At 45.9% G+C, this 14,861-nt stretch overlaps 1 protein-coding gene across 11 annotated transcripts in view; it reads left to right on the top strand.

The window, feature by feature from the left end:
• KALRN (kalirin RhoGEF kinase) overlaps positions 1-14,861 on the top strand; it is a 461,256-nt gene that overhangs the window by 435,574 nt on the left and 10,821 nt on the right. For 7 of the 11 annotated variants that reach the window (XM_033064817.1, XM_033064822.2, XM_033064818.2 and 4 more), the window contains 5 exons: positions 1,308-1,431; positions 2,753-2,812; positions 11,186-11,213; positions 11,608-11,779; positions 13,819-13,940. In XM_033064817.1, the coding sequence (XP_032920708.1) occupies positions 1,308-1,431; positions 2,753-2,812; positions 11,186-11,213; positions 11,608-11,779; positions 13,819-13,940 (506 nt within the window). Of the gene's footprint in view, positions 1-230; positions 1,432-1,700; positions 2,241-2,752; positions 2,813-11,185; positions 11,214-11,607; positions 11,780-13,818; positions 13,941-14,861 lie in introns of those variants that run through there. The other 4 variants (XM_033064821.2, XM_033064825.2, XM_033064827.2 and 1 more) reach the window with 4 other exon arrangements.

Raw genomic sequence — 14,861 nt, forward strand, 5'->3', positions numbered from 1 at the left:
TGCTGCTACAGGCTGAGTTAGTGCAGGCTCTAATCCTGGTTGCAGAAGGAGCTGTCCTGACCTAGTTCATGTGGCTGTGGCAGGGTTTGCTTGTTCTTTAACTGAGCTGCTGTACAGCTCCCATCAGGTGCTGAGGGAGTCAGACGCAGTGTTCATGGGGGAGCGTCGGCTGCGTGGGGCATCCTTTGGGTCCTGCCTTGCTAACATACTGCGTTTTATTGGCATCACAGGTGATCCCTGGATTTCATACAACTTCCTTTGTAAAATGTATCAAGGTACTGTAGACGTGACATGTGCCAAACATTGGGCTTAAACATGCAAATCAAATTTGCATGACTTAAAGGTGGGCAGATGCTTTGAACCTGGATCCCAGCTCATCACACTGCTGTTTTGAGAGCTTTATGCTTTGGACAACATACCCCTCCCCAAATTCCCCTCCAACCTGTCCACTATTTTAACCAAATTAAATTCATATCAAGAACTGGTTTGATTTTTTTCTTACGTCTGCTTTGATATGCAATTCTCTCGTCAACACAGCATTGCTCTTACAAAGGGGTGATATTGGTATTTTTTTATTTTTTTCCAAGAATAAGGTCATAGGAGCAGTGATAAGGGGTGAAAAATTTACTGGAAATGGTGCCTGCTGTGATGCTAGCCAAAACCCATGGGCTGACTGATGTCCTCTTCAACTGGATTGGCAAAGTCAAACGGGAAATTCTTGGTCTTGAGAGGCACAGCAGAGCTTGTCATTCTAGGAAATTGCTTATCTCTTGGAAAATTAATAATGCAGCTCCTATTTATTGAGCTGTTTGTGTTCTGAGGAACATGTAATGAGCAACAACTTGAATTCCTTAATTTTTTTAAAATTTACTATACTGAGTAATCTATTAGGACCATTCTTAGATATTTATATTTGTTACGCTGCTTTTAACCAACGGGACTGAGGACCAAGTTGGTCCTTATATGTAGCGAAATTAAAATAAATTTCTATTTGTGGCAATGCAAGACAAAGTCCCTGAAACCAGATGACCAAGTTTGAGTTGCCTGTGCTTCCATCATGGACATTTTTTTCCTGCTCCATGCATTTAAACAGCAAGTATGGCACAACATCTGCTTTGCAGAACTCTTTGGTTTGGTTTTTAACTTCAGCTCTCATTGCTGAGATTGAGACAGGCACATTGCCTGCCAGTGGCTTTCACCTTCTAGGGAATTGCAGTAATTGCAAATGTGGATGCTGGTTCCCTTTTCCAAAATCTTTCTTCCTGCTATGATTTGCCATTTGATTGCTGCGTTTTTTGGTACAACAGGAAGTCATGTTCATGGCATACCCTGCGCATGAGAAAGCGGGCGGAAAAGGAGAGCAGTGGCAAAAATGAAGCCAATGGGCCACGTAAATCCAAGGATATTCTGGGGAACAAAGTCTCAGTTAAAGTGAGTAAGGCCATCTGAAAGCTCTGTGCTGCTCTCCTGCTTCCCATTCCTTTCCACCCCCTGTAGCATCCTCTCCTGAGAGAGAGTGGGGGCAGCAATTTTGAGTTTGGGTTTTGGTCTTTTGTTGGTCTTTTTTTTTAATTTTTTTTTCAACTTCAGTTATCTATTTTTTTTTGTTCCTTTTTTTGTGGTATCCATTTTGGCAGGACTTTTGCATGCAAGATAAAATGCAGTCTTTGTTTTTTGTTTTCTTTTTCCTGGCATCCCAGATGCAAGTAAGTAATCCTCATCCTCCAACTATATACATGGTTAAATAACTTAAAATTGGGACACCAGTGATTTACTGACCTCTGATCCAGTGCAGTCTGCAGCTTCATCAGGGCAGCTGCAGCAGTGAGAAAGCCACTGGGTGAACCCATGGCCTTGCTGATGAGTTTTCTTTAGGTCAATATTTCACCAGATGTTAAGATAAGGGGTTCCCAGCCTGGGGATTCTTAAGGTTTCTGGTCTAGGGAGATGGTCTCAGTGACCTTTTTCTTTCTGTGTTATCAGACAGGGCAGAGATGCTGACTGTTTTGCCAGGAGAAGGTCTCGTATGTGTCTGTGTGTGTGTGTGTGTGTCCGTGTGTCTGCGTCTCTCTCTCTTTCTCTGAGATCTCCCAGTGTGGAAAAGGTTGAGAACTGTGGGGTTAAGCTCCATCTTCTGCTCTGGGTGCCTGACTACTGTGCTCCAACTCAGAGGATCCATCCCTATAAACCGACCATGAGGCCTGCTCAGGACTAGTCTGGGGCTTTCCCTCCCAACAGAGGCAAGCAAACACTTGTGATTTTCACACAACCAAAGCCAGCCTTGATTCAGGAAAGCACTTGAGCATGTCCTTTGGATCCACCCCTCTCCAGGAGAGTCCATGATGAAGTGTTTTCCTCTGCAGAGGCTTTCTGTCTTACAAGCCTGGTGCAGTAGCCCTGGCATGTGCAAAGGGAGCAGCCCTGACGCTGCATCCCGGGCGCCCTCGCACCTGCGGATGAGGAAGGACTGGGCCCTGGGGAAGCTCCAGCATGGGGGCACAGTTCTTCCTCCTCTTGCTTCCTCCTTGTTTCCACTACCCGAACGAATTGCAGAACCACTGCTGCTTCTCTGACAAAAGCATGTCTTTGCCTTTGCTTCCCTTGTTTTGTTGACAGTTTGTTTGTGTTTTAGGAGCATTTTCCCTACTGTTACCATTTCCATGCTGCTCACAACTGTGCTGCTCTGCCCTGACTAACCAATCTCTTTTCTAATCTCTTGTTCTCTTTCTTCCTCTTCATGCTGCCAAACAAGGAGACAAACAGCTCAGAGGAATCAGAGTGTGATGACCTTGACCCCAATACTAGTATGGAGGTAGAGACAATCATCCTTGTGATTATTTTTTCCCAAGAACATGTGTCTGTTTTGAAATGCCTTTGCTGCAAGGGGAGTTGGTGGGTCTGTATTGCTCACAGACGTGTGGTCCAATTTAGTGTGAGTCACAAAAAGTGTTAATTCTGGTTTTGCCAAGCCTTGAACTGGAGTTTGGGATTCTGTTGTAGTGAGAGCAGTGGAAGGCGCTCAGTGAGAAGCTCCTACTGAGCTGGAGGCTCACATAGCCACCCTCAGTTTCTGCTTCCCACCTGGGACCTCATTCCAACAATAATGCTGATAAATGTAGCACCTTTCTATATTAAATATACCCCTTGCCCTGGCAAAACACACTTTAACTGCCAGTCAGGCTAAACGATGTTGTGCCACAACCATCACTTTATATAGAAAACCAGAAAAGACAATGTTTTCCTTTTTTCTTAGCAGAGTGGGAATTGCATTTCTGACAAAGTACTGAAGGAGAATGGTAACAGCAGTTGTGTGAATGTACCTGTATCTCAGGCAAGGCTGATGCAGACAGGTGGACCCGAATTATGCTACATTATGCCACTGTTCTTCCATTGTGAAACCACCAGTTCTAGTGGAGTGCTTTGTTGAGAGAGCCTGAGGGAGCTTAAAACCATGAAGAGTTATGTCTGGTTCTCCTCAATTAAGATCTAGCAGGATCTTTTTTTTCCTCCTGTTCATAGTGACCACACAGAGCATTTCTGAACATTTTTCCAAGGCTGAAAGAGGTTCCTGCTGAAACAGGGGAGGACATGGTTCAGAGAGATGGTGATTTTGTGGTGATGACAGGCCAGGTCTCGGGAGAACAGAGATGTCTGTATCCTAGCAGATCTCCCGGATGCTGTCAGCCAGGCTGCACTATAAACATCCTGCAAAAGAAAGCTGATCTTCCTCCTGAAGGGAAAATAAAAAGAGGGAGAAGTGTATTGAGGTGCACCACCTAAGCTGTTAACCTGAAAGCTTGCTTTTATTTTAATTGTGTTGGGATGTGTACTAAAGGAAAGCTTTTGACCCAGCTGACATCCTGGAGATTGAATGGTTCTCACCTCTAAAGCTGCATTATTCTTAGGAGTGTGTTTACATTTTCAAGCAGTGTTTTGCCAATCACAGGTAATATCTGGAAGTGTATGTATTTGTTATAAGGCAGTGCCCATTATTACATGAGTCTGTGGAAGCTTTCACTCACTGAAAATTGCCCTGTGGAACAACAGGTGGCTGAGACAAGGGTGATTGTGCTGGGTGAAAATCACTGTTCTTTTGCAGAGGATTTCTGTGTTTTGACTTTGTTCAACAGGAGGAAAAACAGACAGCAAAACTCTCTGAGGCTGAGCAAATATTTAAAATGGCAGAGGAAGAGAAAATAAGAGAACATTGTGGGGGTGACTTACTAAGGTCACACTGCCCTGCAAGGAGCAGCATGGCTCTTGCTTTGTGCTGGTTTTAGTACATCTGCAGCCAGGATTGAGTGTGCTCATCTCATTGGTCTGGCTAAGAAATACTGGGGGGAAGGGATTGCTGATACCCAGAATAAACTAAATAAAGTCATCCGGAGGGAGGAGAGCAAGGGCAGGCTCATAAAATGCTGGTGAAGCCCTAGAAGAGGCCATGGGGAAGTCTGGTCTTTAAAGGTCTGAGGTATTCATCTCCTGGAAGCCACAATTGCTCTCCCTTTCCCTTCATTATGGGTGTTTAGATTCTCCTTTCCAAATGTGTTACAATAAATGGGCTACATTACAGCCTGGGAGGCTAAAGTCTTTTCTCATTAAATCAGAGACAAAACAAACTAATTCCAACACCAGAACCAGATTCAGGGCTTCAATGATCCATGCCTTCACTGATCCAGGCTTCATGTGCTGGGCTTAAGTACCTTAAACAGCTGTGCTGCCCCTCCAGCCCAACCTGTGTGTGCAGTGAACATCCAAATTACATGGTTTTGCTTTCCCTGCTCTGTGTGGAATGTCCACTGATGAGTTCCCAGGCCAGCTGGGGACAATGTGATGGCCCAAGGAGAGGGAACACCTTGTCCTCACACCTGGCCAGGCTTGTGAGGGGTTTTATAGATACTGGGAGTGCTGGCAGAAAAGCTGTGTCCCAGCCAGCAACACCCAGAGGTGCCTTTCCTGTGTCACTGAGGTGGAGTCATCACTGCAGCCAGGTAATAACAGCACCAGTCACCTGGCTTCTCTTACAGGACTGTCACCCCTGACATCCCTCTTCTTCCCATCGTGCATGAGAACGTGCACCCAGTGCTGGAACAGACAGAGCCATCTCTAAATGCAAGGCAGTTATACTAATGATCTGGAAACCTGGGTGCACTTTATCTCCACCCTATTCCCTGCACAAGAAGTCAGTAAGCACCCATGGTCACAGCACCCATGAGGTCCCACTTTCAGTTCTCGCTTTGTTTGCTGTTTATGAAATACCACAGTGGATTCCTTTCAGTAGATTCCGGGTTTCTGGAAGCACTTTGCCTTTATTTCAAGGGAACACAAAGACAGAAAGAAATGTGGAAAATATGTATTGTGAGAGCAGGAAACAAATTCTGGGTGACTGTTTAAAAGAGCTAAAATTCCACGACTGGGTTTTTGTTCACACAGGCCTTGGAGAATTTCCTATTCATTGTAGCTTTGACTAGAAATAGCATCTCTTGGTGACTGTTTTTTTTCCCTGTTTGTTTATTAATATGTAATGAAAGTGCATAAAGATGGAAATGAAGTTTGATTTTTTTTTTTCTCCTAGTTTTCTGCTTTGTGCTGTAGTTTCATGAAACAGAAGGCACAAACTCATCCATTAAGTATGTGAGTGTAGGAGCAGCACTTAAGGGCCATGTGCAGCCACGTGAGTGCAGGAGTAACCTACACTTAAGGATGATCAGGGACTATCTTTCCACATGTCAGTACTTAACTGCACAGGGACAGGCAGTTCCACTTCTGGGAAGATGTATGTCCTTGTGAATCAGTAAATACCAGCCACACCCAAGTCTGGGGTCCTGGACACTGACACAACTAATTGTCCCACAATTCTGTGTTGTAACATCTCACGGGTTGCAGTATTGCTGAGGGGGTCACAAGGCAGCTGTGCAGATCCCATCAGGATACCTCTCTTGTCTTTGAGAATGTTCTTCCAGCAGTCAGAAGATCTGACTGAGCTAAACCTCACTAAATCCAGCAGCAGCTCCTCCCAGCTTTGGGATGGAACTCAGGTGTTGTGGCAAGGCTCCAAACGTCTTGCACAACTCCAGCTGCAGTGCTACAGGTGCTGTTGGTGACACAGGTCTGCCACTGAGCCTCTGGTGTCTGTTCCAGAGTCTCTGCTGTGCAAAGCAGAGATGAAGCCCAGGCCAAGTCACTGGAAGTGCCATCATTAGATTATGAGCTGAGCTGTTGCCAAGGTACGTACGTTGGGCTTCCTAATCTGTTTTTTTGGTTGTGACATTTTAGCATGTCAAGAACTCAGAAACACTTAGACCAAGATAAGCACTAGGGCACATCCACTGTGGAAGAATATTGTGTTAGCACCCCCACAGTCCACATGGTTGAGTAAATAATGTTTTGGTGGATACAGCACTAGCTCCAAGTCACCACTCAACTCAGGCCAGGAATTCCCAAGTGCTTTATGCAAATGCTTTCACCCCCTGCCTCAGGCTGTCCACCTCCAGAGCAGATCTAACACTCTCTTGGCAAAATTGTCTTACAGTACTGTAAGAAAGCCTTCCCTGGCCTGTTACCACAGTGTGAACGAGTGCAATCCTGGGAATTTCCCTTGGTTTCCCTGGGGCAGCCTCCATGGGCAGCACCCTGTCCTGCTGCCCTGAGTGGCCAGGGATTGCTGAGACAGACCAGGACAGTGGCTCATCAGCTGTGACACAGCCCGAGCCAGCAGAGCAGACATGGTGGATTAGCTTTTGGAAAAGCAAGAAGTGACTTACTTCATCTGCAGGAAGGGTGCTACACCACAGTGCCAGGGACATCCCACAGGCTCATGGAAGCCACCAGCCATTAGGGCCAGGCAGCAAGAACATGAGGAGGGCAAAGAGGGCTTCTGCTCTACATAGATGCTGTACAGCATCCCTTGTGCCTTCCCCATCAGTCCCAAGGGCAGCCAAGCCCATCCACTCTGGTACCAGAAGGCATCCCCCATCCCTGACAAAAGGCTGATGCCATGGGATGCTTCATCAGATGCCATTTTAAATTATACTTTCCCTTTGGTAGCCTCTGCTCATCTGTGATGGAATCCTTATCTGCTCATTTTATCAAGAAATTTCTCTAGTTAATTTGTTTCTTTTTTGGGGGAGGGGAGGCTGGTGACACTGTGAGCCTGTCACGCTGAAGGTCTCAAAGTGAAGTTGACCTAGTCAGAGATGGGTGGTAGATATTTTCTTAAAAAGTAAAGTTCACCTAATTTCTCTCTAATTAATTTCATTTTTTTGAGAGAATCATAATTTTTGGTTTTGAGTCAGGTAGCAATGAACATGCTGCTATCAGTATGAGCAAATGTGTCAGTATTGTATTTTAACTCAGCGACCTAGAGGTGCCATGAAATGTTTATAAAGTGTTCATCTGCTTGTCTTGGAGTAAACATGCCCTCTGCTGTTTAGGTGAAGCACAGACCTTGTTACAGAGGGCTTGGTTTGCAGACTATTGTTATGCTTTGGGGAAAAAGTAATATTCTCGCTCCTGGTTTTGATATGTTGCCTTAAAATGGGATTAAAGCATGGCACTGGAAAAAACTGGACATCTGCTGGGCCCTTCTGTGCACTGCTGTGTCTGGCTGGGTGTAATCCCTCCAAGGAAGTGGGGTAGCCATGGGAAGGACACCCCTGCAATGGAGAAACAAACCCTGGCCAAGGTGAGAGCCCTCTCAGGCAGCCGAGCTGTGCTTGCAGAGCGTTTTGGGACTGGCCATTGGCGTGGCAGGATGGCTTCTCCCTCCCCACCAGATAAAGTCTGTGTGCACAAGTGAAAGATAAGATTATGCCAAGAATTAGGGCAGTTGGAGTCACTTTGCAAACGGGCTTTGCAGCTACTGATGCAAGATGCCTTTCTATCTTTACAACATGAGCTTAGCAGACCAGGACAAATACTGAGTTTCTGAAGAAGCACCCATGCTGCTTTTCTAAAGCTTGACTGTTAAGTTACACTTAATTGACCTAGATGTAAGTCACTTAGATCCCTGCAGGTCCCCAAAGGCATTCAAGTATATGCTTTATGTGCCTTTCTTGGTCAGAGCCCTGAAACAGCACAGGCTGGAGGTGGGAGAAGCAGGGTCTGTTTCTAGCTTTTTATTGAATAGCCCTGACCTGTCCTCACATTCCTTTATCTCACACCCCTCCCTCCAGCTGCCTGGCTTTGCCAGGTCAGTGTTAGACCCCACATTACTTGAGCAGAGGCCATTTCATGTTCTGCCTTTTGTTATCTTGCAAAAGATTTCCATTTTCAGCTGTCACTGTATGGGAAACAAACTCTCCTGGTCACAGAGGGGAGAAATATTCACCTGCTCTGGGCCATGCAACAGGTATCTCATCCAATTAAAAAAAAATCTACCTCATCTCAATTAAAATTATGTTTCAAGGAAAAAGAGCACAACTGTGTTTCTTACATGCACTGCAAACTGAGTTTGATCCCCTAGGGTTTGTGTTTGCATGGTGTGGACTGACCCTGAAAATGGAGAGAGTTCTTGTGTTGGGTGGTTCCATCCCTGTGAGTTTGTTCTCTCACAGCCAGACTGGCAGCCACACTGGTGCAGGAGGTGTTTGCTGGGATTTCTTCAGGTAGCCCTTGTGAGACCCTGGGCCACCTGCCCAGAGCTGAGGGCTGGGCTGTGAGATCCTCATGCACAGTGGGCAGTGAATCCATGGGGGATCCAGCCCTGGCTCCAGCAGGAGGCTGTGTGGAGAAGCAGCACACTCTGAGGGCAGTGAGGACACGCTCTGCAGCTCCCCTTCTCCACCCCTGGGGATTACAAACCTATCTGGCAAACAAAGAAATTGTCTCCAAAGGTCTTGTACTTAATCTAGCAGGACTCTATGGAGGCTGCCACCTCCTGCCATGCAGCCATAGCCCAGGAACCTGGAACAACCTGCAGGGAGAGGCAGCAGAACCCCAGAGCTGGGAGCAGATGTGTGAACCATCTGGCTGTGAACCTTTGCTTTCCCATTCCTGCCCTTCTCACCCCGTCACTTGATGCCCTTCTTCAAAGCAGAAGAAATCCCATTCCCTAATAAGGTGCTGCATTAAAGCACTTAAATGTTCTTGTGCAGACAGACTTTATTTTTGTCTAAGCTTGCAGCAAGCTAAAGCTGTGATGTGGCTGTGGGGGTGTTGTTAGGTACCATTTGATTAATTAACAGATGAAGTTTTGGGAAAGAAAATGTAAATTTTACCCACAGACTCTTCCAATACTATGTAGCAGTAATAATTTTCTTTCTGCTATTCCCATGGTAAGGCAATGAAAAAAAAAATTGGTAAGGCAATTATTATAACTTATTGTACCTTGGAAGTCACTAGAAATGTAGAATTATTTATTTACAGGGATATCTATTACATTTGTTATTGCAGTTGCATCTTCTAATGAATCCTTTAGAGGAATAAAATTAATATAAAGTGTTAATGAGTGTTTCTTTCTCCTGATCTCTAATCCTACAGGGATGGAGATCAGTGAATAATAAGGGAATTTAGTGCATGCTGCAGGGAAGGAAGGGAAGAGCTCTGGAGAATAGATATCTCAGTTAAGCCAAACACTACAAAAACAAAGATATATGTGCAAATGAGCTGATGCCTGGGGTTACTCAGCTGAAAAGTAGATGGTGTCTGTGAGTGAAAGTGGCAAGCAATGGTTATCCACAAAACAGCTTTTTCTTTCTTTGCTGTGTTGTGTGAGAGATACAACTTAATCACAAAGATATCTCTCTCTATTTTCACATGCACAGACAGGACAGAGGGTGTTTTCCATCCAGTACTCCATTGTGCCACAATTTCTTCCTGTCTGCAGTGTTCAGGGTGTTTTATGTGGGTCCTGGGCCCTGTGCAGCAGCAGCTCCCCAAACCCCTGTGCTGGCAGATCCTTGTGCTGGTGGCACTGCCCAGCTGCACCCTTCAGAGGAACTTTGTGCTTTTCATATTTGCCTGCTTCATTTGGGCTCTGTGGTGATGACAGGGGAAAGCAGACCCTGGGGGCTCAGTGCTGGTCCCAGAGCTTTGCCTGGGGCTATAAAGAAAGGCTGTGAAACCAAAATGAACCTGAATGGCACCCTAAGCCATTGACCCTGGGAAACTATTTATAAAGCCAAAATATAAATATAAATCTTGAAGATGTATGTACTTTATTTTGAAGGGTCATTGCTTCTGTTTTGTGGTGTGGTTTCTGAGCCTCTGCAAAAAACCTCCTATCAGCTTTGGAAGGCCATGAATTAGGTCACTGCTTCATTGGCATCTTCCAAAGTAGCTCTGAAATAAATCATTACAAAGATATCTAAGGCGATAACACATTAGTGTTTATGGTGCTTGAACTTCAAATTATTAGACTGAATTTGAGTAAGAAGGCCTTATGAAATTATTAAAACAGTGAATGAGGCTAAAATCTCTCTACTGTTGTACACCACAATGTATTTAGGATCCATTCTGTAAGAACTCAGTGGCATTGTCTTTGCTTTTTCCACCTTTGCTTCCATTGGCACATAGAGACCACAGAGTAACAGCAGCTTTTCAAATCTTCGCTAACTTGGTCAATTAACTAAGTTAGATAAAATAACTCCTAGTTATCCAAGCCCAGTTTCAAGCAGGAAAGTTTCCAGCAGTCCAATGAAATGAGTGAATTTTCACTCACGTTAACAGAATCCTGCAAGAATTGTTGCAGGACTGGTCCTCAACAATGGGCAAAATGAAGTATTTATGGTCTAGTGCTTTACCTTTTTTCTCCTGAAGCTGAGCACAAGTTAAAAGACATTTCCTCAGACCTGGTTATTGGTGACATGCCCCAGGCGTGTGGTGACTGCAGGTGCTGAGTGGCACAGGTTTGGAGGGGGCACAGGTGATGCACAAACCACCTCTGGGAAGAGTTAATGGCTTCATCATTATCACACAGGCAAAGAGGAAGCACGTCCACCCTCCTCAGCCTTCGTGCTGTGCCTGTTACCTCTGATGCTTTATCAGGGTTCAAGAAGCCATGGCTTTCATTTACTTTCCCATGTGTGCTGTCACTAGAGCTTGCTGCACCTGCTGGTTGATAGAAGGTGATTGTTACCACTGCAGCACTTCTGCAGTTCTGGACAGTCACCACTGTGCCTTGTGAAAACAGATGTCTCTGTCATTGTCTAGGAAATAAATGCTTGTATCTCTTTGTATTTTTCAGATAATCAACCCCAATTTCATCCAAGAAGGTGAGTTAAGGACAGCTGTGCTGCAGTTGTGATTTACTCTGGTGCCACAGCATGCTCTGCACCTACCAGCATTTGCAGCAAAGGCAGCTCTCTGCTGCTCAGCCCCCAGGGAGAGCAGGCTAAAGCACACAAAACCTGCCCTCTCAAAATCTCAGCCACCTGCCAGAGCACAGGGCTGGGGGATGGACACTCCTTTCTACCTCTTTCTCTGAGCTGTAGACAGCTGGCTTTTACTGGAGGGTAGTTTCAATAATCCCAGGGCTCCCCGCTGTTTGGGGACCCAGATCCCACAGTTCATCCTGTAGTGTATTCTCTAGCCTCGTATGACTCTAGACCTCCTCACCTGAAGATTAAAAGAGGTGTTGTGTGTGTGTCCCCATGGTTTTTCTTGCAGTGGCTCCAGAGTTTCTTGTGCCATTAGTGGACATCACCTGCCTGCTTGGGGACACAGTGATGCTGCAGTGCAAAGTCTGTGGGCGACCCAAACCAACTATAACCTGGAAAGGACCAGACCAAAACATTCTTGACAATGACAACAGCACAGCCACTTACACAGTGTCATCCTGGTAAGATCTTGCCTTGGATCCCAACACAGATGGTCCTGATGGTCGTGTTACCCTCAAATATGGCACCAGCCTGGCCACAAGACTCGTTAGAATGCAGTTAATTAAGTTTGGCTTGGCATGTAAGCACATCAGTGTGGTAAAGAGTGGCTGGAAAGGGTCAGACTTTGGGGCTGGGGTAGCTGTATTTGTTTCTCAAGCTGAAGTTGGGTATATCTCTGGCAGACGAGAGCTTGCTCCCATTGACTTCCTGAGCCAGCCAGAAGCCCAGAATGTTTACAACCTATTAGTTTGGCTAGTATTTCCTCTGCTGGGGCTTCTCTGCTGGGCTTTGATGCCTTAATCTCCTTTGGGACCAAGCAGAGCAAGCCCTCACCAGCTTGCAATATCCCTATCACTGGGCATCTCCTGACCTTATTGGCAGTGGTGGGATTGGAGTTTTCCTGAGCCTTTCCTCAGCTGTTCCTAAAAAAAGCCCACATGTGCTCCTGGGAAGGCTACATCTGGCTGTGCTTGGACAGAAAGATGCTTGGCATAATGTTCCTGGCTTGGCTAGCAGAGAGGAAACTATCTTTACAACAAGCACTGGGAAGATTCAGAAAGAACTGGAGTTGAATTCAGGTCAGGTAACAGCCTGCTGCTGGATGCTCATCTGCAGCTTATATAAGCAATTCGGGCCAAACTACAGTGGAAATCTCCAGGAGACAATCTTTCATTTGAACTTTTCAGCACTTCTGACTCAGGCTGAAATGAATCCAGAGAGTACAAAGTCACTGAAAGTGAAAAAAGAACAGTAAGAGAGAAGGGATTTTACATGTTCAATAAAAAAAAAACCCTTACATCTGATCAAGAGCTTCCTTCAGAGACCATTGGCGTGTGCAGATGCCCCAGAGCATCCAAAATTGTCTTTATCTATTGCTCAGCAGATCTCCTAGTGCCTTATCTTCAGTGTCTGGGCTTGAGATGGGGAGGTATTTCCATAGAGGGTTCTGGTTTTCATCACATTCCTCTTCCTGTTGGCTCCCTGTGCACTATCAGCACTTGTATTGTCTTGTTACTCAAACAATCTTTCCAGTGAAGACACTGCCTGCCAAGCAGAGGCCCAGTGGATCAGTGGCTCTTACAAATCTTGCTGGCACGAGTGTGTGGATTTCAGAGAGGGGATATTTCTGTCCTGTTATAAAGCAGCACAGTCAGGCCAGCAAAAGCTGCAGAGTATAGACAGTTATCCCAGCAACCATGTCCTTCTGCAGTACCCAACAGATTAAGCATTCAAGAACTAGCCTACTTTTGCCATCAAGGGAACTTATTGTTGGCTCTAAGCTGGGTCTCCAGTACAGCTAAAACAGTTACACAAGCAAAATCCTTTAATTCAGGCCAACTCCCTCAAATTGCATATTGAACACTGAAGTGTGCAAACAGCAGTGACTATGAACAGACCTGCTATAAATCCATGAGACTGCACAGAGCTGTTTATTTTCTCAGATTGGCCCAAAGACTGAGTGTGTCTCACAAACTCAGTACTGTGCTCTTTATCACTGGCTGTTATGAGATGTCCAGTCTTCCAACTGGGGCCCTGGCAGCAGTGTCACATCAAGGGCACATGCTCCAGGGGTCTGAAGCTCCCTGGAAATGTCACCCTGTGCTGTGTGACTGCTTCCTGCATCTGTGGAAAGCCCAGTTTGTCTGGTGTGTGCTGGACTTCGCTGCAGAGGCACGGCAGCTCTGGGCAGGAACAGGCAATGTTCAACTCCTGGACTGCTTGCTGCTTGAGTGATCCTTCACATCTCTTCCTACACCATGACAGACATGAGGATTTGCCTGGCAGGCAATTTGGACCAAAGGTCTGCTCAAAGGTTTCATTAACAGCTAAACCCTGACGTATGAAGGGTACTTGGGCACCAAATTGTTTGGGGGATATCCTTTCAAATGAGTTAACAGGACTTGTGTGAATGTGTTTGCAATGAGGCAGGACAGGAACTATATAAAAGCTATTAGCAAGTGAAGCAGTGTTCTATAACTTGGGTTTCCTGCATCCACAGTGACTCAGGAGAGCTCACCTTGAAGATCTGCAACCTGATGCCTCAGGACAGCGGCATCTACACCTGTGTGGCAACCAATGAACACGGAACCGCATCAACCTCTGCAACTATCAAAGTCCAAGGTAGCACATCTGACCTTAGCACACGGGATTTTTCCTGTGTGTGGTCCCTTGGGGCACACTGGAGCAGCCCATGTAGAGGCAGCCAGATGTGGAGCTTGTGCCAGGTGAATTGAGATGTTAAAGTCGTACAACCATTCCCCAGCCACAACTCCCACTGATGGCTCAAGGCTTTGCATACTCCTTGTGCTTGATTAAGTCATTTGACCACAAACATCACATTTGGGAAATGAAAATGCATTGGCACTGGTTCAGCTCCTGCATCCTGCTCCTAGTGCTGCTTCCCAGGAGCTCTCTAAAGTCAGCCAGGGGAAGCTCAGCTCCCTCAGGCATCCAAATCCCTGGGGCAATGATGCCCCAACTGCCTGCAGGAAGCTCTGGGCTTCAGAATCTGCCTGGAGTGGGAGGAACTGGGATCCAGTGACACTGATGTTCTGCCTCCCCTTCTCTTTAGGGGACAAAGGAGGTGAGAGTAAGATTTAGCCTGTTCTTTGGGGACTCAGCTTAGAGATATGTCTCCAAGCCTGAATTCTCAGCACTGTAATTAGTGACCCATCTAATTGGAATGAATATGGAATAATGAGTTGATGCTCATTGCCTCCAGCTCTGAGAAGGGATTTGTTAGCACTAGAGATGAGGTGCCAGCTGTGTTGAAGGGGATGGTCCAGAGATGAATGTCCACCTGAAGAGTTACAGATGCAGCAATAACATGAGCATTTAAAAGTTGATTTGTATGGTCTCACAAACCACTCTAGAGATCAAATTTCCTCAATCTATCCAAGCAAGTCAGTGCCTGCACTAACTACTCCTGTGCTGAAGGGAGCCCTAAGCAAAGCACAGAAGGATTACTTGTCATTTCTCAATCTGCTCCCAAGCACACAAAGCACCCTACATACAGAATTCTGAATGCCTTGCTTGTGTCAT

Source organism: Catharus ustulatus, chromosome 7 (genome assembly GCF_009819885.2).
Source record: "Catharus ustulatus isolate bCatUst1 chromosome 7, bCatUst1.pri.v2, whole genome shotgun sequence".
NCBI classification, from domain to species: Eukaryota; Metazoa; Chordata; class Aves; order Passeriformes; family Turdidae; genus Catharus; species Catharus ustulatus.